The following is a 21440-nucleotide window of genomic DNA, read 5'->3' on the forward strand; positions in this document are numbered from 1 at the left end:
TTTTTTTTTTTTTTTTTTTTTTTTTTTTTTTGAAGTTTTTGACGTCTGAACAAGACAGCACCTTCGATATTTACATTCCACACTCTCCAACACTGTTTTTCTAGTATATCAAATCAAACATTTTTATTTTCAAAACGATTTTTCAAATATGAAAAAAATTGCTAGCTTCGTAAAAAAATCAATTTTACTAAATTTCGCGTTGAAAGTTATTTATTATAGAAAAGCTTATAAAACATCGTGTCAAATTTTAGAAAATATAAAAATTTAAAAATCTGTTTTTGACGTAGCGCGCACTGAGCGCCCTAAATAATTAATGAATTTAACCAGCGACGCCTTTCAGTGCCCACTGCCCGAAATCGTGGGTCAAATTGTCAATGCGTCAACGTCATTTTACTCCATGCGCATACCGCGAGAGTTAATGGAAGGTTTGTTAAAAAAGTTACTGGATATGTATGTGTGTATATCACACATTGAATAACGCTTCTCACACACTCTCAATATGCGGCAGGATATTTTGACTGTCATGGCTTCGCGCGTCTACTCCTCCATGCGGATTGGCAAAATCAACTGCGCGAGTTTCCCGCTTTAATCGGATTTCTGTGCACCTCCATAATCATGACTGTACTAGGGTGTGTATAGCAAATTGAGTGCTCGTAATATTGTGTCTAAAGAATTATTTTTTCCCAGCCTGACTTGGTTCCTTTACGAGTGCGTGCATCAGAAGACATATCGTGCCGAAAATACATTTGAGCGTTACTTGCGTTTAGCGCTGTCGATTACAATCTTCTTTCTAGTCTTGCCATATATGTGCGTATCTTTTCCGCTGCTTCTCAATTTCAAATTAACTAACAGTTTCTATTTTTATTACTCTTATTGAACAGCTTCTTTCTGTGGCTTGCATTTGAATCTTATGCCTCGACAGAAACGATACATAATGGCACCAAAGATGCTAATGCTGAAAATTTGCGTCTTAGCGGTTTCTTCGAAAAATATATACTACCGCTCCGAGTCGAGCCATTGTCCGCGCAACACCTCGATCACATAAGAAAAGAAGTGAAAAATTTTTCGCAGTGTAAATATAATTTTCCGAATGTTAAATATAAAATTACTTCAATTATTTTTTATTTCTTTCGCCACCAGATTTAACTGCACAAGCAGAGATCGTTGCTCCGAAGGTCATACAGAAGGGGGAACGCAGTATTTTGGGAAAATTATCCGTTAAAATTATAGATCTGCTGCCGCTCATACAGAAAATGCAGGCGGAGCTACATAATCTTATAGCGGATGTCATGCAACTAAGTGATCGTAAGTGAAGACCTTGAAGACTTTTAGAAACTAGATTAGTTTATTCATACTTTAAACCACAAATTGTTTGTCGATACTATCTTGTTTTGTGAAGTCGACAAACCGTTGAAGTATCTTCTTCTATATTGGCTTAGTCCTTCTTCCTTTTCGCTGTTTGGTGGCCATTGGAGATTCCAAGTGTAGCCAGGTCCCTCTCCACCTGGTCTTTCTAACGAGGTGGAGGTGTTCCTCGTATTCCAAACCCGGCTCAGAAATCTGGTGAGGGATGATTTGCCTTATCACTCCAATTTTTTTTTTCGCCTTCTCAGATACTTGGTCTACGACCAGAAGTCGTGAGCTACTTGAGCTATAAGTCATTTCTGAGCACTCTCAAATCAATATCGCTCAGAGAACTTTCCTCACTTGATTGAACTTATATACAATATTTCTTGAAAGAGGGTTTAAAGTAGATTAGCATTCGAGCGTATCTACCCATATCAGCAATGCTTTTTCTTCTACCTGCGAACTGAGATGTGTTACTTTAGCATACGATTGTATAATTCTACTACTTTCTTTAGAGTCCCGGCCTCTTTTATTCTAAGTAATTTTACATCTGCTTTACTTTCTTTTCTTTAGATACCCGCTTCTTCTATCGTAACACCACAGCATTATTGGATTTGCAGTCCATAAATTTTAATGATTATTCGGCGCTACTGTTCAACGAATTTGAGGCAAATGAGCAACAGATTGTGATGGTAATGAAAAAATTTTGCTCGCGAAGTGTGTTATTATACCTTTTCGGACCCTTGGACACAGAATTTTGAATAGACGAATTTTCGTGTCTGAAAAGACTCGATGTTTCTACATTGCCAGCCAAAAGGCGACCATTCTTCGAGTAAATATTTTCCAAATTTTTCCCTTAATAAGCTGTTCCCCACTTAAACAAATGTAGTCCAATTGACTGAAAACATTGAAATCTAAGTAAACCCATTTCGAGATATTTAAAATGTTTACACTAATTCTTACCTTCCGTTATTTAACTTGGTCAAACTTAACCGAAACTTATCGGTTAAGAAACCGTTAAAATTCTTTATATTAGTTTATTTGTATTCCAATGATTCTAATCGTTTCTTTTCTCTCCTCTAGCTCCTGAACATCAATAACGCTTTAGTAAAATTCTTGGAATTAGTCCTCTTCGCTTCCACTCTGAACGACATGCGTGAAAACCTAACAACTAATATGTACACTGAGTTCGATATGCTCGGCAAAGACCTGAATGCAACCGTGACAAGGAAGAGTAAGTACCATTGATACCTAATATTTCGTCTCAAACAAAAATCTGCGTTTTATATTTAGCGCTCGAGTACGCCTCACTCGATGAGAAAAAGTTCGCACAGCTCGCAAGTATTCACCGTGGGACGGGCACAAACGCAGACTTCTTTTTGTCACCCAACTTGAGCCACCTGGAAGCGGTCTATGGCATAGTAGCTACTCTAATACTCGCTTTACTCTTCGTATACCTGGGAGATTTTGTAATTGGTGCGAGGAATCGCACCATCACCCGGTATTTTTTGACGAGGTAGGTGAACCTGGCAAGCAGTAGACAAAGCTGGACGAAGTTCGGTTTTAGGCACTACATTTAGCGCTTAGATCCCTATTAGAACACCCTCTTTTCGTACATTTTTCAGCATCATTATCACTATTTCGGTTAGCTTGTTACTCCTCTGCGTATTTGCAATATGGCACTTTCTACATGGCGTTGTCTATTACAATTACCACAGAGAGATGTGAGTGTTCGAGATATTAACTTAACCCATGGTCCAAATATAAGTCTATCTTATCTTTCAGCAATGAAAATGAAGATTTCTGCAATGCAACACAATTCCATTACTGTAGCTTGCATAATCAAGTGCGTTCTAGCGGATCGGCACAGGATAATCTAAGACTCTCACTCACTAGCTGTTCGATAAACGATTTATGTAGCAGCATATATGACTACAACAACAAGCGAGAAACACAATTATGGACTCAAGAGCTTAACCAGCAATTGCCTTTCTTCGAACAGATCTTCCGTTCTGGCGCCATGTTTGAAGTTGCGCGGCAGGAGCTGAACTTGGAAAATTGGTATGAATTATACAACACGTTGCACAACTACAACTTAGCTGAGTCAAACTCGGAGCTCAGCAATAATCAACAGAAAATGCTCGCTTGCAATTTGCATACGATTAGAGAATACATTTTCGAGCAACTCTTCAAACGCAACATTGTTGCAAGCATATTCAAGCTGACGCAGCAGTCTGGGACACTTCGCACCCATTTACCGGGCAACAATCTAACTCGTCTTATTAAGCGAGTATTACGTGAGGCGGAGGAGTTATCCGATTTCTGTCATACGCTCGAGAATCTGCTGCAAGAGAAGATCGGAAATATAAGTGAGTTGCTGGCGCGAGAGCTGATAAGCCAAGTGGCACCGCTGTTTGAGCAGTTTCCACGCTGTGAAGATCTGCGTTTCGCCAGTTTAGGAGTATCACGTGAAATGTACGAGTGCATCGAGTGCTCTCTGGTGAGATTCTGGCAAGTTATATTCAATATTTTTTTAGTTAAACTTTGTTACAGCATAGTTTTCACATCGGCGCCTTTGGCATACTCATCATTCTCTTTATCGTGCTACTCCTCTGCATTTGCTTGGTCATGCTCTATGAGAAGCAAGCAGCGATCGGTGTCATTCGTAGCTCAAGTTTACTCGGGTGGGCTTATAACACATATAATAATATAAACATTGTATGTGATTAAACTAAATTTTTGTTTATAGAATGCGTTTACGCGAATATGCCGCATCTGACAACTCTCCCGGCTCATGGGCAAATCAAGTAGACTCTGGTGGCAGAAAAGTCTTTGTGAAACGTCCTACTCGCGTTAGATTCATAGAACCACCCAAAATAAAGCGTCGACGTCGGCGGTGAGGAGAGGAAGAAAATGAGCCCAAAAAGAGTTCCACTCGTCACGAAAGCAGAGGAAAATAGCTTTAGCAGCTACTATTAGGACTATAAAATGAAAAATTTTCATTAATAAAAAATCAACTTTGTTTACTGTTTTTTAGATTTTAATGTTAATTAGATTTTGGAATAAAATAAAGCGGGTAATGTAATGTAACTGGTGTAAAGCTCCATATACAATACATACCATTAACTGCTCAAAAAGTTACCTTTCCTAACAGATCTTGAGGATGTGTGTACTCTAACATAGACCGATTTCGAACCATTGACTGAGATAGGGAGTTCTTCGAAATTTATTCACACAAAATTATTTTCCTTACGTCAACGCTAAATGCCCTTTTTTAGACTCCTACGGATTTTTACCGATTGCTTTAACGCGGACATAGCTTGAACTATTAAATGGATCGGTTTGAACGCTGGACTAAAAGTCATGGTATTCTGTCATCTGAGTGTGGAGAGGTGAAACCCTGTGGAAATGGCCCATGGGTTAATGCCAAAGCTGCACGCGGCCTTTGAGCATATTCCCCTCCCGTCGACAAGTTAGGGTGGTAGGTGTGAGTGACTTCTTCTTTGCGCTGGTCGGCTTTGTACAACATCGTTTGCTTTATATTGCTGTTCAAGAGCTAAAGGGAAAAGGCGTGGACTCTTAACAAAAGTAGTGGTTTGGTTCTACGAAAACATAGACAATCCTTTTATGTTCTATGATATGTTCGACCGTAGGAGAGGCCTCAAGATTCTCTTCTTCTTCAATTGCATTTCAGAAAACTTGAAAACTTGAAAACTTTTTTTCTGGTCACATCCCGACAAGGGATATGTGAATGAGCACAAGTCATTGGAGAACTCTCCGTTATTCTTAGCTTTAGGCTACCAGATCACTGTGGTGTTTTTCAGGGAAAAGTAGCTGCTATGAAGATGGGTCGCTGAGGCCAACGGAGTTACTTGTCCTGAGCAAAGTTTATCTTGAGCCAATTTTAGGAGCTCTTACTGAACACTTTCGATTAGGCATTTGTACGGTAAGGCATGAAATCGAGAATCGATTAACCTAAACTAAACTAACCTTAACTTTTCGGCTCTCAGCAAACATTTCTTTTCCTATATGGAAGATAAAAAGTGGGGGGTTAAAGGAATACATATCGCGCTTGTTAACATTAACTTCTTTGTGCACCAAATCAATATGATTTGAGATATTTGCTTCTTTAGCAAGCTTATACCAGCTTATACCAGTTCTACAGCTCAGCTGATTTCGGGCTTAACATCAACTGTGTGGTTTAAAACTCATAAATAATTTAGCAAAATAAAAATATATTATCCTCCTTAATGCTAACGAGTAGGCCACACGAGTGTTATATTGCATTCTAATAGCTGTGGCACTTTATAAAATATCCCAAAAGGTCTAAATACGAACTTTTTAATATCTCAAATGTTTAGTAGTAAAATTAGTATGCAAAAACCATCACAAATTATTATAATAAATTGTGTGCCACGAACTTAAGGTCAGCAATTTGCATCTGCAACATTGCGATAAATTTACAGCTATGATGGCTATGCAAATCCCTGCACAATAATTTATAATCATTACTAAACAAACTGGTCGAAAATTATTTGGTGATAGAGAAAATAAAATTAATTTCAACACCTCGGCTAACTTATGGTATACTCGTATGCTAGCATGCAACATGCATGCCGCAGAGGGTGAGTTAGTTAATCGAAGTTAGCTAACATCTGCCAGGTAACTGCATATTTTATGAGAATTTATCATTTTCCCAGACAGTAAGTCACTAAAGAATTAAGCAACAATGAGTTCAAGTTACTTGCAACAGTGGCATGGAAAAAGTGCAAGGCGAATTTAATTGGATTCTCATTATTTACGAAATTTCCTGGCAAAATGCACACTTTGCGGAAAAAGAAGGGAGAGAGGAAAGGCCGGGATACAGAGGTAATATCTATTGGGAATGTAATGAAATGTGATGTGTTAACAAATTTCAAAAGCGTTACCTTAACTCAGTAAGGTAAATGCAATCCCATTTTAAAAGCTTTGCGCTTTGCTTCGAAGAGCACAGTGCCCGCAAAAGGGAGAAGGAAGTAGGTGGTGGTGGTGCGCAAGAAAAGGCGCTTTAATGAAATCCCATTTCAGTATTCAATTATACAACAAACGAGGCAGCACAGTAATCAGCGGAGGGGCACACACTGCCTGCACATGCCAAACTTGCTTGCAATTGCAGCATTCTATTGAAAATGGCTACAAATTGCTGTCTTCTGTCATGCAAATCTGAGTGGGCGCTTCAACTTGTGCCACGCATTAAACTTCGCTTGTGCTACTTGCCACAGGCAACACGCCGCCCAACTGCACACAACTTGCTACACATGCCCATAATGCACATAACTTCAGCACTTGAGCACTTCAAATCAAAACAGCTACTCATCACCGCTATGCACAACTTGTCGGCGGCTCCGCACAGCTCGTCACACCTCGCGACGCAATCAGCGAGCCTGTCTAGCGCGGCGCATAGGCCACAGGTTATTTGTGGTGCAGTTTGTCATGGACGTTTTGTGTGTGTGTGCACAACTTCTAATAAATCATTTCATCGACTCATCAACGCGGTTTTGTTGCACATAATAAGTTTCTTTAGATTGAAATGCCGGCGTTGTCCCGTTGGTAAAATGAAGCGCATAAGAAAGATTGTATAAATTGAAAAGCTAACAGGAGTAGGTGTTTACACAGCAGCTTGCTGTTAGGGAATTCTAATACCACAGGTGAACATGGTTAGTTGAAGACCAGTTGAGTTGGGGGCTGGTAGACACGTACCAGGCATGTTATAGGAGATACAAAATCAGAAAAAAATGTCTTTTAAGAATGACACATCACTTATAAGGACTAATATTTGAACTTCTACAAGCTAGTTTTATGAATTCGTCAAAGAATTTATACATCTACACTAACTAATAACGAAAATCTTGATGAAGCCTCACGTTTCCAGGGTGCGCAGCGAGAACGCAAGGTTAGGAGTTGAGTATAGCCCTACAACTATAACTGCTTACACAGAAGAGTTCGTAACTAAATTGATCATGTTGTGATAGATGGACCCTCACGTCTCCAGGGTACTCGATGTGCATACGCTGAGAATACCTAACGTCGACTCGGACCCCTATCTTGTCGTGGCGAAAATATGCACACGCCTCTGTATAGCAAAGCACATCCGTCAAAAAACACAGGGAAGATAGGCAAGTAAAAATAGAAAGAGGCCGAAAAGCGTGAGTATGAAGAGCTGGAGAATCTGGCCGATAGGGGCAATGCTCGAAAATTCTACGAAAAGATGGGGCGACTAATGGAAGGTTTCAACGCCGGACCATACTCTTGTACAACCCAACGTGGGGAACGATGTTCAGAGCATACTGAAGTTGTGAAGGGAACTGAACGGCAGTGAAAGTGTAAATACTGGAGATGACGAACCCGATTTCATTGACCGACTATGATGAAATTCGAACAACGACTACCCGCCTGATAAGCAACAACGCGGCAGGAGCCAATGGATTACCGGCGAGCTATTCAAATACAGAGATGATGAACTGACATGGTCGGATTGAAAGCAAATCTAAATAGAAAAACAATTTAAAAAAAGTTCTCTCTCGACGAACAAGGACCAAACTCTACAAGTGACTCCATTATTCCCGTCCTGCTATATGTGAGTGAGTGAGTGTTGGAGAGAAAAGCTTTCTAAATGTATGTAGCCACAAAGCTATACTGTGTTATAGTTTCTACGAAATTACGTATTATACGTACTTATGTCTAAAATGTGAAGTCATAAGCATATTCGAAGATAATAATAGTAATAATAATGGCGGCCAGTGAAGCGGAAATGCAAGTAGCAAATTTGTAGCAGAGTAATCGAACGTAAGCACTTGCCAGCAAAGTAAATAAGAGTAATGGGCATAAAGCGAGAAAATAAGGTGAATAGCTGCAGAGTGAAAGTTTAGCAAGTTCTGGGCTGTCTGCATCAAAATGCACTTATTATGCAATAATAACAGCGCTGGCATAAAGGAAGCTACGAAGAAAGGCAAATGAAGAGCCCAGGCGACGAAGAACGAGTTGATTGAATAAGATGCTGGATGCTGAGCGTTCATAAATGCAGGGCATGCAAAATATGTGTATGTAGGTATATATAGCAGAGTAGTATGAGTAAATTCACAGAGATATAATAATATATGAAATATATTTATTTTTACAGAGTAAATAACAATGCTCCACTTCGAAAGCGCACATACTTGGTTAAGCGGCTAAGGATAATAGCTGTACATATAGGTTTAGTACGCACAAATTCATACATGTATGTGCGTTTATTATGCACAACAAAACACTTTCAACTGCAAGTGGTAGCAACAATTTACGCCTGACACTATGCAAGTTTATGCCTAATAAAGTGAATTTACAGCGCCCACGTCGAGTTGTTTGCTGCACCTGAAATTCGAAATTCGCTTCACACACTCCTGGCAAATAGTCATGCGACAAAATGGCCGAAATGTGCAAACAGCACACACGCATGCATAAATGTATGACGCATGCAATTGAATAAAATTCGAAATAACGGCAGTCGGTGCAAACGCATGGCAAGCGGTGGTTACGTATACGCCATGGCTGAAATGCAGGAAAACCGACAAAGATTTGCAAGCAACAAATTTAAAGGCGACTTGGCACATTACCAGTCAGCTGTTGATAGTTGAGAAAAATTTCGACACACACACACACACACGCATACATGCATGCGCACAGGTGCAATTTGACATATTTATGTCATTTTCAATTGCTCACTGCTGTTGTTGCTGCTGCAAATTGACCCACTTCTCGGCTGCAATTGTCGGTGCCAGTCTTTTCTTACTACGCTTGTGTGTGTCGTCGTTTGTTTGTGGCACGTGCTGCTTGCACATGCTCATACCAGGCCACGTTGTTGCTGCTAATATTTTGGTAATAAAGTTCGTGTTTTTGTTGTGACATTTTCAAATGTTAACATTTTGACAATGCCAAAACGTAGACAAGGCATAAACGAGCTTAGGGCTACGGGCGTACACCTGATGGTCAAATGAAAAATACGAAAATATACATATTTACAGCAAAGTATGTGCGTGTGTGTGTATTGTTAAAGGGTGTACATGTGTTGGCTGGTTTCGTCTGGGTCACTGCTTCAATAAACTGTCGGAACTGCAATTTGATCACATGAATAAGTGAGTGCGGTTTATTTATCTCAAGTGCTTGCTGTAAGGCCAGCAGCCATTTTGTGTCACAAATGCGGTAACAATGCAATTCGATGAGATAGCAGTCGAAAAGTTGAAAAAAGTGGGCGTGTCGATGGGCGTGTCGCGTAAAATAAAGCAGGAAAGTAGACAGAAGAATAAATTAGGATCAGTCAAACCGGTTATGATGATGTTTGGACAAAAGCTCTCAAACAAAAAAACAACAGAGAGCTAAACTCAAAGAGAGAAAATAAATCTTGACCGACTCCAAAGACTATGGCACTGTTTTAATCAGCAGCACTTGAGAGAAAATCAACTCCAAGATAAGTCCTCAGACGCATCCTAAAATCTTTCTCTTTGACCTGTTCTTTTGATTCGATAAACATAAGTCTCAAAATTTTACTTTGTGTAGTTTCTTTCATATTTGAGATTGTATGAATGATTATAGTTTTGTAACATGTTGCAACAGAGAGTAAAAAATGTTAATAATAAAGCAAGTGACCCCACATGTGAAGGTTCTTAACTTAGCTAAATAAAAACAAAAGGGTCATAGACCCTATAAAATACACCAATGTTCACTGACTTGTCGACTTGGCTAAATGTATACAGAGGTTCTGTGCTCGGTTAATGTAAAAAAAAGGATTTTGATTTGCGTAGAAAGTTTGAACGCTTTTATGTGAAAATAGCAAGCGATTGAGATGTTATATGCATGAAATTAAAACCTGTATAGGCTCTAAACTGAACGGAATGCAAATATCATTCTGAATTAGGCGTTTATCAAGTAGCTTTTTCTTTTTCAAATAGATGTGAAAGCTTTTCCTGTCCTAGCTACAACTTCTTTTAAGGCTTTTACTCTCAAAGCTCTTGTGAAAGCTTATACCTTGAATTTAGTTGAAAGTTTAAACAAACCGAACTCTGATGGAGAGGAGAAACAGTGAGTTTCTTTACATATGGTTTAAAGCTTGGGGGAAGGTTTTTGGATGGATTCACTCTCAGAAGATCTCTATCAACTCCACTTTCAGACTTTTGAAGTGACCATTCACTCAGATAGCAGAGCGGCGAGTTCAGCCTTGAACTCATTTACAGTGCGTTCAAGGTTATTCAAGGAGTGCCTAACCTCTCTATCAATAACATAGAATGTCTTTGTGATAAGACTGGTATGGGTGCCGAGCCAAAGCGAAATGGCAGGTAATTGTAAAGCTGATGAGCTAGCAAAGCTAGTGATGGATCACCATCGGTACTTGGGCAGCCGCAAAAGCCTTTTGGTTCAAGATTGATCGGAAGAGATCTAGTGATCTCTTTGCCCACAGTAGGGCTAGCTTCTGCCTAGTTGTGGGGCTTTCAACAGGCCATTGCCTTGCTGTCCATGTTGTAGGGTTGCGAATCTTACCAGACGATATTTGCAGAAGCTGTTTGGAAGAATATGAGGTAAAAACAATTCAAAACTTCCTTTTTAACTGTCCCGGAATGGGGAGGGCAAAACTTAAACACTTAGGAGTGCATACCTTCAGACATCCCACCGAACTGATGGGAGTTGAAATTAAGTAACTTTGCTATTTCAAAATTTTTATGATCAACCTTCGACGTCAAAGTAGTTTTATCCTAACTAGTCGCTAAGACGTGGTAAGGCGTCAACAGTCCAACTTTGCACTTTTGATTTTCGGCAGGTGCTTTTCATGACATTTATTTCAATGTGTGCTTGATTTTATGTGGTTTTAGTTTCGCACACAGTGCGTTGCAATATTTACACATGTGTACCTAAGCCAACTGCATGTATGCTTATAAACTTATCTACATGGAATATATTGTAAATTGTCTTGCGTTGTCAGCATTGTTATCAATTTTCGAAAAATGCTCGCATTCACCTTGTCTTCTCCTCACTTTATTTACACATTTTATGCGAAAAATTTCAATTTGCTCATGCGACTAGGACACAGGACAACAAGGACAATTCTATGTAAATAGTTAGTATACGAGCTTTGATTCGTTAGTTGCCTAAAAGTAGGTGAGAAAAATAAATTTGCTTAGCTAATAGGGTTCTCGAAGTGGTCATGTGAAAATGCGTAATCAATTCGAGCGAAAGATAGCAAAGAATTCTATTCAAATTCAAATGCTAAGTGGCAGAATACACAATAGGTATGCATATGTGTGTGTTTATGTGCTAGAGTCTAGATGCAAAAACAAATTGCAGAAATGCAGCCAAAAAGTATAGCAGCGTGTATGCGTTCGGCTTTAATTTGAAGTTAACTAAAATTTGTGTAGAGGCACATAGATACTTTATGACCGAGCATGCTAACCAGCTGCACATTTGGGACCGCAACTCGGCCCGCATACCGCTTATTTGTCTTTCGCTTTTTGACTCGCTTTTAATCTACGCCCGCTTTCACGGCACTCGCCGCACACCGCTTCGCTCTGGCGCTCTGTCAGCATGTACCGACATAGAATTTGGCTAAGGCCTACGATAAGTGAGTGCCACAGTACATAAATATGCTTGCAGATGACATTTGCCTAAACATACATACCTACACACATGGCCAACATACGTGTGTGTTTTCCTCGCTTTAGTTCATTTCATTTTCTTGGCCACTTTTCCTAACCAGGTTTAGCCGCCCATGACTTCAAAGCCGGTAAGAGCGTACTAAATTGAAAGTTTTACTTGCAGCCACTAGTTTCTAGAAATATGCATGTGTCTCTCGTGTGAGTGTGTGTGTGTTTGCAAAGTTGCACACGTGCACAAACAATAGCTGAATTCATATAAAATTGAGTGCCACTGAAATATCTCTGCCCACATGGCAGTGTGGACGCTTGCCGGAGACAAATCTCTAGAGCGTCAGCAAATATTTGGATTTACGAGAAGGAAAGTTTTGTCTTTCTCCATGCTGTATTGTATGAGTGTATGCGTTTAAGTGGTTGTAGAATGATTTAAAATTTTCTTAATTACATTTTAGGTTAGAAAGCTTCCAAGCAAATATTAAAGTAGTTAGTAAGAAGAGATTTTCCAAAGTGAAATACTGTGAAGAAAGACAAAGAAATGCTGGTTGGAAATAATGCAGAAGATTTTAAAGTAATTACACATGAAGAAAATGAAATTGTACTTGTTCGAATTGTCGCGCTGAATAATAGCACACTTTTAAAGAAAATTTTTGTGTGCTCTTACTTAGGGGTTTTTACAAGCGATAAGTTTGATATGCAAGTCAGCTGAGAGGATTGATAGCTGAATAAAGTACTGAGTACCAAATATGGTCTACAAGTATTGTAATAGTATTAAATACAACTCTTAGCTATGCTTCTTAATATTCAGCATTTATTCAGCTTAAAGAATTCTTAGCTGAATAAAGTGATGAATGTCAAAATGTTATCTTAAAATATTCTAGTAGTCTAAAATGCATCTTCACATTATATTTTTCAAGTATCTCGACACTCATCAGTTATTCAGCTTAGAAGTCTGATAGCTGAATAAGAGGCCTAATGCCAAACTGTAGTCTAAAATTAGTGTAGTCGTATAAAATTCATCTCTACACTATATTTTCACGCATCTTGATATCCAGAATTTATTCAGCTTCAAAGATTGATAGCTGAATAAAGTTCTGAATGCCAAATTGTAGCCTAAAACTATTCTAGTAGTATAAAATGCAACTTAAAACTTTACTTTTAAGTATATCGGCCCTGCCGCTGATAGCCTTTGAAACTAGCGCTGCATGTTTTAGGTTGTACATATGTTATTAACATTGTATAAGCTTTTATAAATAAATAAATAAAAAATATCGGTCCTTGGCATTTACTTAGATCAGAGAATTGTTAGCTGAATAAAGTGCTGAATGCCAAAATTTTATCTAAAAAGATGCATATTGGCTCAAAGTATTGATGGCTGAATCATGTGCTGAATGCTAAAATACGGTCCAACATTTTTTTTGTTTTAATTTTAAATTTAACTCTACATAAAAATTGGCAGGTGCAGTGGTATTCAGCTTGAAAAGAGATAAAGTGTTCAGCAATTTTATGAACTGACAAGCTTTATCACACAATATATTAATTCAACCCCAAGACTTACCATCAGCTTTCGAGGTAACAATCTCAACATATTTCCATACTCCAAAATCATATCTGTAAAGCTTCAGATCAACTGATCTTCACTGATCTACGTTCGATGAGCGCATGCTGGTTCTAGTCTTTTTCAATTTTCTCACATTTCGTTCAAGAACATCTGATTGGGAAAGCATGGAACCAGCAACTAATTAGAAACTTGGCGAAGCTCATAAGTAGACTAAAATCAACAGGCGGCAGATCAATAAACACCAATCGTCGACTAATTGAAATGTTCTCAAATAAATGCGCACCGCAAGAGCACTCGAAAAATGTCAATTGTAATGCAATTACGACATAACAAAATCGACTTACATTTACCATCGACGCATAACAATTTCCACCCAAACGCTGCGTACACACACACACACCCGCTCAAGTTAGACAGAGTTTGCGCGAATGCCTACTGGAACCAATTAGGACGAACAAAGCGCAGAACAAGTTGATGAACAAGCGTGCAGAATTCAAGAAGTCAGTGCAAAGTAAAGAAATGTAACTGATAAGCAGAACTAATACTAAAAGACAGCAGAGTAAATGGTGTACAACAATAATTAATAATGCAAGCGAGCAGGCGAGACAACTGAGGGACGTAGGTTTAGCGGGGCGCGCGTTTTGGAGTGGAGTCTACGGCTGTTGAAAGCTACAGCTAAGTAACAAGCGCCCTGCATTATGTGCACTTATACATTGTTACAATACTAATAACAACAACTAACGGCAGCACAACGATCGGGACTGGATCACTGCTGGCCTGACTTATCAATGCGACGGCGCAGCAATCGTTAATTACAACATGAGCTGTCGTTGAAAATGAAATGATTTACTCATTCAGTGGCAGTTTGATTTTCTCTAATTCATTTTTACATTCGCTGTACAAAAACAATAACACGAGCAACTACGTAAGTGCTGTGACAACCGCAAGAGGCGCATCGCTGAGTCATGAAAGGCAGCCAACTCACTCACATACACACATGCATGCCACAGTCTACGCAGTTGCATGAATGCGCGTATCATTTGTACCGCCGTTGCCATCAACTGTCCAATGACAACTCATCAGCGCTTCAAGTTGAGCAGCTCGGCAGCAACTCATTGATTTGTGGTGGCTGAAAACCGACAAAGCGCAGGCGCACGGCAGCAAAATGAAAGACAAAAAAAAAAAGCGGAACAAAAATGTATATGAAATATGTTATTCTATTTTTCCAGCAAATCGAGATCAAGTGGAAGATTTCGTAAATTTTTCTACAAGCACCAATTAGGTGGAAAAATAGAGAAATATGCAACAACGGCAAAAAGCAACAAGCTAAATAGTAAAATATATGCACAAAGCGCATGAGTGCCATGCATGTGGCATGCAACATCCTCAACAGTTGGCATGTCGGCATGTCATTCCAATGTATCACAGCAGCAAAGGCAAATGTAGCCGCTGTTAAACGAATGCATTAAGTCTGATTCGCTCCGTGCGGCATGCGCTGTCGCGCTACCTAAACGCTCCATCATGTCGCTTAAAGAAAAACCGAAACAAAACGCGATCTGAGATAAGCGCGCCAAACTGAATTGTTCAAATGCAATGTTTTGTTAATTTTCAGTTTTCTCTGTGCCACAACAAAAACTATGAGCTCGGTTAGACCACCCTGTGTGCGCGCCAGTTTATGCTCTGAATTATATTCCCAATTAAAAGTTATGTGAAAACAACAATTTACAAACATTTCCAGCATTTTTTCTTATTAAGTTCCTTAATTTGAGGCATTTTTTCTTTAACATTACATGCTTTAGTGGCTGACACGCGCTCCATCATTGCGCCGCAGCAGAGTTAGAAATATTTTTCATTGAGCGTTAGGCCAGTTTAAATGCTGTCTGTCGCGAGCGACACCGTATCAGCGGCAATTAATTAAGTTCAATCATGCTTGAGCATTGCTTTGACGTTGTCGCTTGGAGTACGCTTGTTTATAACAGGGTTTCCAATAGAGGTAATATGATTTCTAAGTGTCGTTTCGACCATTTTCACTCTTATTGTAATTGTGCTCTGCATGTAATACTTATAGCTGTCAAGTATGTAGATTTTTGTACAATAATATGATCATATACCGGTGATCTCGTGAGTTAAATTACTATGCTTTCCACTACGGGGTTTTTCTTATATTAGGAGGAACCATCGTACGTAGGAGTGTGGAATTTTAATCCACTTAAGCCAAGCTACTCCCTCTCTCATAACTCTCCGTCGGGACTACTACCGAAGTAAGGTCCATTAGTTTACTCTCTCCCCTCTAACTCTCGCCTCTTCCACTGGACAAATATCACTCCATTCGAGAGAGGAAGAGTCTCATAGCTCTTCCTCGGGGCCACTGCACTAAGATTTCTTCGTGCGAGAGAAGAAGACATTTAAGTCTTATCGCATGAGTGGACTGACTATTGCTTAATCCATTGCAAATGTCTCAGCCTTGACAAAATTAGAGCCGACACTTCGCTCACAGCTTTCCATTTAACAGAGGACTCCCACATAATTTTTTTCAAATTTTTCACTGTGAGACTACCTTAGCTTTTCCCATATACTCAAAACACGAGGACAAATAGGGTACTAAGTCTCTCATTACATATATTAACGCGAGTTCATTACCCTGGATATCAATATCATTTCTGAAGTAATTTCGACGAATAGTGTGCTGAGTCCTCGGCCAGATAAAATTACAGATCGGTTCCAGTCACTCAGACTCGACTACCGTGGGAGCCGACCTCGGATATGGTTCGGAAAGCACTTATCACTTGTATTGCAGATGACTTATGTACTGCGTAAATTGGTCTAGAATATGACTTTATGTCCACCGCCTGAGGCCATATTGGGACCACTTACAAATCACAGTTATTCAAAGAGCTCTGATCTTTCATTCCAAGTTTTACGCTGTAGATTTGGTGAGCGCCGCGGTAACATAAATCAAAGTTTCTAAGAATAATATATGCATATACTCTTAGATATAGACCTGCAACTTTACAGGATGTTGGGATCTGCATTGGCATTTATCTGTGCTGCACAACTTGACATTATTCTTCTTCTACTACTTTATTGAGTTTACAACACCATGTCAGTCGCTCTTCTTTTTTGCTATTGGGCGCCAGTTGGAGATTCAAATCATTGGCAGATCTTTCTCCACCTGGTCTTTCCTCTTCCTCTGCTCCCCCCCGCCGGGTTCCGCGTCGAATACTCCCAGAGCTGCAGTGTTGTCATTCAATCGGACGACAAGCTCTACACTGAAGGACCTTTTTTTCCGTGGCGGGTCCCAAACACAGCACACAACCGAGAAGATTATTGGTCTAAGACCGGAATTCGTAAGCTGCTTGACATTAATAACACTTAAATCTACAATAACTTTTACCTGAAGGCTTTCCAACTAACTACTATCCAGGCACTAGCATTGTCTTATGTATAGCCATGAAATCTAAACCAACGCCCTCCGAGAGAAAAATTTTGAAGTAGTAGTTTCGCCAACACTATCCACTACAGAACCTTCGTGTGCATTTCAGCATCAAAAGAACCGACATGCCGCCATGAACTTTATAAGTCAGCCGAGCTTACAAAGCGGAGCGCTGTCAAGCACTTTTCAACGATTTCAGCGCCACATAAGCCTTTATATAATAAATGTCCCAACCTACGACTGAAAACATATTATGCTAGCCTAATTACAAAGCTGACAAGGAGAAAGCCTCAACGCCGATTGGTACCGCCTTCGCCAGTCAACTGCTGAAAATAATTAATTTCAAACCCATGGCAATGACAGAATAAATCAATCGACTGACTGCACGTTCTACTGCCGACATAAGGCGGGAAGTCAGAGGAAATGAAGAAACCAACTTGCAATTGCATTTAAATGCAATTTATTGCAACTTAAATAGTGACAACAATTGCCGGAGTTACACGTACTTTCGGATTTGAATTGTCAACACAACAAGCTGACAACAAAGGCCACGCGCGCAACGCGAGTATACGAAAACCACGAGTCAACTACTAGAGCTTGCAACATTTGGCTGACAATTGGAGGCAAGAGTGAGCAATCAACACACAGCCACAATAGCGAGTGATCCGCTTGTGACTGCTCGCAAGCGCAGTGGCAGTTGCAAGACGCGACTGAAGCTGTTGCTAGCCTCTATGGATTGCAGCTGGAGAAGTGCAGCCAACGAGTTTGCGAGATTTGATTAATTTGCATACGACAACAAATTCGTGATCTAAATTATTTGCTCGCATTCTAAGCGGCTGCAACTGCCGTCGCCGCCGCCGCCAATGGTGCCGATTTGTTGCTTTTATTAGCGAAATAGCAGCGTTCTGGCTAAAAGGGCTATGGAGTATCGCGTCGCTAATAAGGCGCATGGCGCTGGAGGGCACTTCTGGTGCCACTAATCAAATCGCACGCTTTGAAGATCAGTCTGCGCTTGAAAATTGCGAACTCCACACGGAGTTGTTTGGGAGCGGCTGTGCGCGGGCTCAAGGGCCTGCGAGTGCACTCATTTAAGTCATGTTTACGAGTAAATTAAGTCGATTTGGCTTTAAATCAAATGCGGCTAAAATGGAAAAATGGCGACGCTTAAAAAATGTTATTGGAAAAAAGGCGAGTAAGAATTTGCAACAAATTGCCGCATTTACTTAATCAACGAGCAAATAAATGCATTTTTGCGCAAGCAAACTCATTGTGTGGCCGGTCGCCGCTTCAAAGCCAAGGCGCGCTTCCTGCTGCTAAATGCTTGTCGCTTTTCTCACAGAGATTAGTACAGTTTGATGTTCGAAGCAGAGGTCGCTTTCACGTTCAGCGTCGTGTTGGCCCACAATAATAATAATTTGTCGGCAATATCATTTGCAACAGTTGCAAAAATAACACAGCATATAGCACAGGGACTAGCACAACACATATTGCCGCAATTATTGTAAAAATTTTGTGTCGCCACGTGTTGCACCTTTTTTTATTTTGGTTAAAAGTCTACACAAAATTTCACCAGGAAATGTTCCGCATGCCACCAACTAATAACAGTTTAAAGAAATTTTGATCGCTTGCAAAAGCGAAAACATATTTGCAGATCATGAACTTTAGCCGCCATTGTTACACCGCCCCGCACAAATCGCATGCTACTTTTGCATTTCGCGACATTTTTTTTTTTATTTATTTAATTTGTTACATTTCTTCCTGTATTGATTTGACTTTCTGGTAGTCACAAAAAATCAATATTAATGCTTTTAAATGGTTTTAATATGGCTTATGTTTGGCCCTGGTGCGCGGCACAGTATGCGCTGGAGTATTGCGCTGGAGCGATGAAAAGGCGCAGATTTGCGGTCAATTTTCCTGTAATATTTGCATGGAAAGTTTAACAACACACTGAAAAAATGAACTCTTGATTTCTGCGAAAAGATCGAAAAATCATTTAAACGAAAAATAACAGGTCATTTGAAAAGCCGGCCTAACACATATATGGCGCTATTAAAATTAAATTCATTAGATCTTTAATTTGCCGTAAATTTCATAAGGCGATACATGACACTTTGGAAATCCAAAAGTGACTCGATGAGACCTTTATACTTTAAAGATATCAACTGAAATATTGGATAGTCGATAAAGTCTTTTCGTATTTCTAAACAAATTTCAACTTATTTTTTTTATATTTATAGGGAACTAAAATGAACCAAATTTGTAGCATTTTTCCGCTAGAGACATTATTCCATCAGTATAAAACTTTTCTGGTTTCACGGCGAAAAACAGTGACAAGTAACCTCACAGACCTCTCTTAAATGAACCAAATTTGTAGCATTTTTCCGCTAGAGACATTATTCCATCAGTATAAAACTTTTCTGGTTTCACGGCGAAAAACAGTGACAAGTAACTTTCACAGACCTCTCTTGGAGCCGACTTTACTCTATTAAGAGAGTTCTGCATTGAAAAATAAATGGTAGTCCGATGGTGGATGCATCAAAACTTCTCAGCCAAGCTCTCTCAGTTTTGCCGAGTCATCAGAGAAATGTGTGGTCTAGCGTTGCCCTGATGGAAGACTGTTGAACAGTTCTGGGCGTTTCTTTTTTCGATTGTTTGCTTCAATCTTTTCAGTTGTTGACAGTAAAATGTAGAGTAAATCGTTCGACCAGTCTGGATCAGCTCATAGTGGATGATTCCTTTCCAATTGCACCAAACACTCAGCATAACCTTTCGAGGTGTCAATCCTAGTTTTGCGACCATTTGTTGCGCTTCACCACGCTCGGACCATAATCTTTTTCTCACATTATTGTCGTATTTGATCCACTTTTCGTCTGCTGTTAGCATTCGCAGATACTTCTTTAATTGCCTCAAGAGCCATGGACAATTTCAAATTTACTTAGAAAGTTATGAGGCTCTAGCACAGCCTTTCAGACACTGGCGGAGATATGAGCCTGACCTTTGATCAAATATAGTAGACTGAGGAATAGAAACTCGTTAAATATAAAACTTTGACATGGATTTGGTTTAGAAACATAGCCTATAATCTGTTCGGAGCACTGAGTTGACCTTAGGTCTTTCCGGACTTGTGAAGCATGAAAGACTTTTTGGTTTCTGTAATTGAGATGACAGAGGCCTTCTGCGTCCAAGCCTGGGTCCCGGGTTGCCAGTCTGCCTCCTTTCTGGCAGGGCTTTGATGATATGTTTATACCGCCTTTGCTGGTCGCCAGAGTAGCGCTACTATTAAACAGGGGGTGCAGCGCGTAGGTGGGGGTTGACCTTTTGGAGGTCACTTGCCTATTTTGGGTGTTAACTAAATGACGTCCTATAACATAATATAGGTCTTTTAGATAATATGAATCGTTCCTATTGTTGGAACACAGGACCTCATTTAGTTAACACCCAAAATGGGCAAATAAGATCGGTGATGTGAATATGTTATGTTACAGGCACAGGCCTTCTAGATAATATGAAGCCCTGTAGCCTAACACAGCTCTTCTAAATAATATGAATCGTTCACGTTATAACATGTCAGTATGTCATATGAAGTATCTATAAAATAATATATTAAGCATCAGTCTCTAAAGGAACCAGCTTTCTTTGCAGTGTAACGCCAACTATTACCTCGAAAGTTTTTACGTTTTTACAACCGTGTCACCCCTCCAACATATGCATAGCCCGAGATTTGTATGTAAGTCATGTACATATGTATGCGAATATAACCCGCCAACCTAACTGACTATAGACCCTTTAATACAATGAATATACTCTCGCTCGTTGCCTAATTTAATGTCATTTAGTTTTGTATGATAACTGAGTAGCATTTGAAAAACCATTTAAAGCGCATTTAAGCACATTTAAACTATTTACAATTTGCCATCATCACGACATTCAACAGCGGCCGAATGACTAAACTACCACGAGTAACAACTACCGAAAGCGGACCAAGTCCGGCAGGTAGGTACGAATTTACAAGCAAATAAGTCTGATTTCCACCAAGTACGGGCAAGTACAACAACCAACTCAGTAACCCGGACAACGGATGCACGAGAACACGAATTGCGGGCATAAAAGAAAATTAACAACAGCAATAACCACACTATGTCAGCAACAGCGACAAGACCAACAGTAAATGCACAAAACAAGAGTGAGTCAGCAATGCAGCATACCTTTTGGGAACATTACGACAAATTCGCCCAAATAAGTAAATGAAGCGTGAAGGAGTTGAAGAGTTTCGTGTGGCAAAAGCTGGAAATCAGTGCAGAGCGCGCAAAACTTTGGCTGGGCTCAAACACAAAGCGCGCTTGGGCGCTCAACCGAACGACTGCTGTCTACACGCGAACTGTTGCCCACAATGCGGCTGCTGCCAGCGCGGGGTCATAGTTCAAGTAAAAAAGATTTGATTTGACTC

The 21440-nt window shown here is 39.8% G+C and overlaps 1 protein-coding gene across 1 annotated transcript in view; it reads left to right on the plus strand.

The window, feature by feature from the left end:
• LOC108972527 overlaps positions 1–4441 on the plus strand; it is a 13444-nt gene extending 9003 nt beyond the window's left edge. Inside the window, exons 11-18 of the mRNA XM_018939157.1 lie at positions 1141–1305; positions 1921–2039; positions 2431–2581; positions 2641–2863; positions 2973–3071; positions 3133–3847; positions 3901–4031; positions 4097–4441. Of these exons, the coding sequence (XP_018794702.1) occupies positions 1141–1305; positions 1921–2039; positions 2431–2581; positions 2641–2863; positions 2973–3071; positions 3133–3847; positions 3901–4031; positions 4097–4247 (1754 nt within the window). The 3' untranslated portion in view covers positions 4248–4441. The remainder of the gene's footprint in view (positions 1–1140; positions 1306–1920; positions 2040–2430; positions 2582–2640; positions 2864–2972; positions 3072–3132; positions 3848–3900; positions 4032–4096) is intronic.
• The last annotated feature ends 16999 nt before the right edge of the window (positions 4442–21440 follow it).

Source organism: Bactrocera latifrons, unplaced genomic scaffold, assembly GCF_001853355.1.
Source record: "Bactrocera latifrons isolate USDA-ARS-PBARC rearing strain unplaced genomic scaffold, ASM185335v1 scaffold_40, whole genome shotgun sequence".
Taxonomy (NCBI): domain Eukaryota; kingdom Metazoa; phylum Arthropoda; class Insecta; order Diptera; family Tephritidae; genus Bactrocera; species Bactrocera latifrons.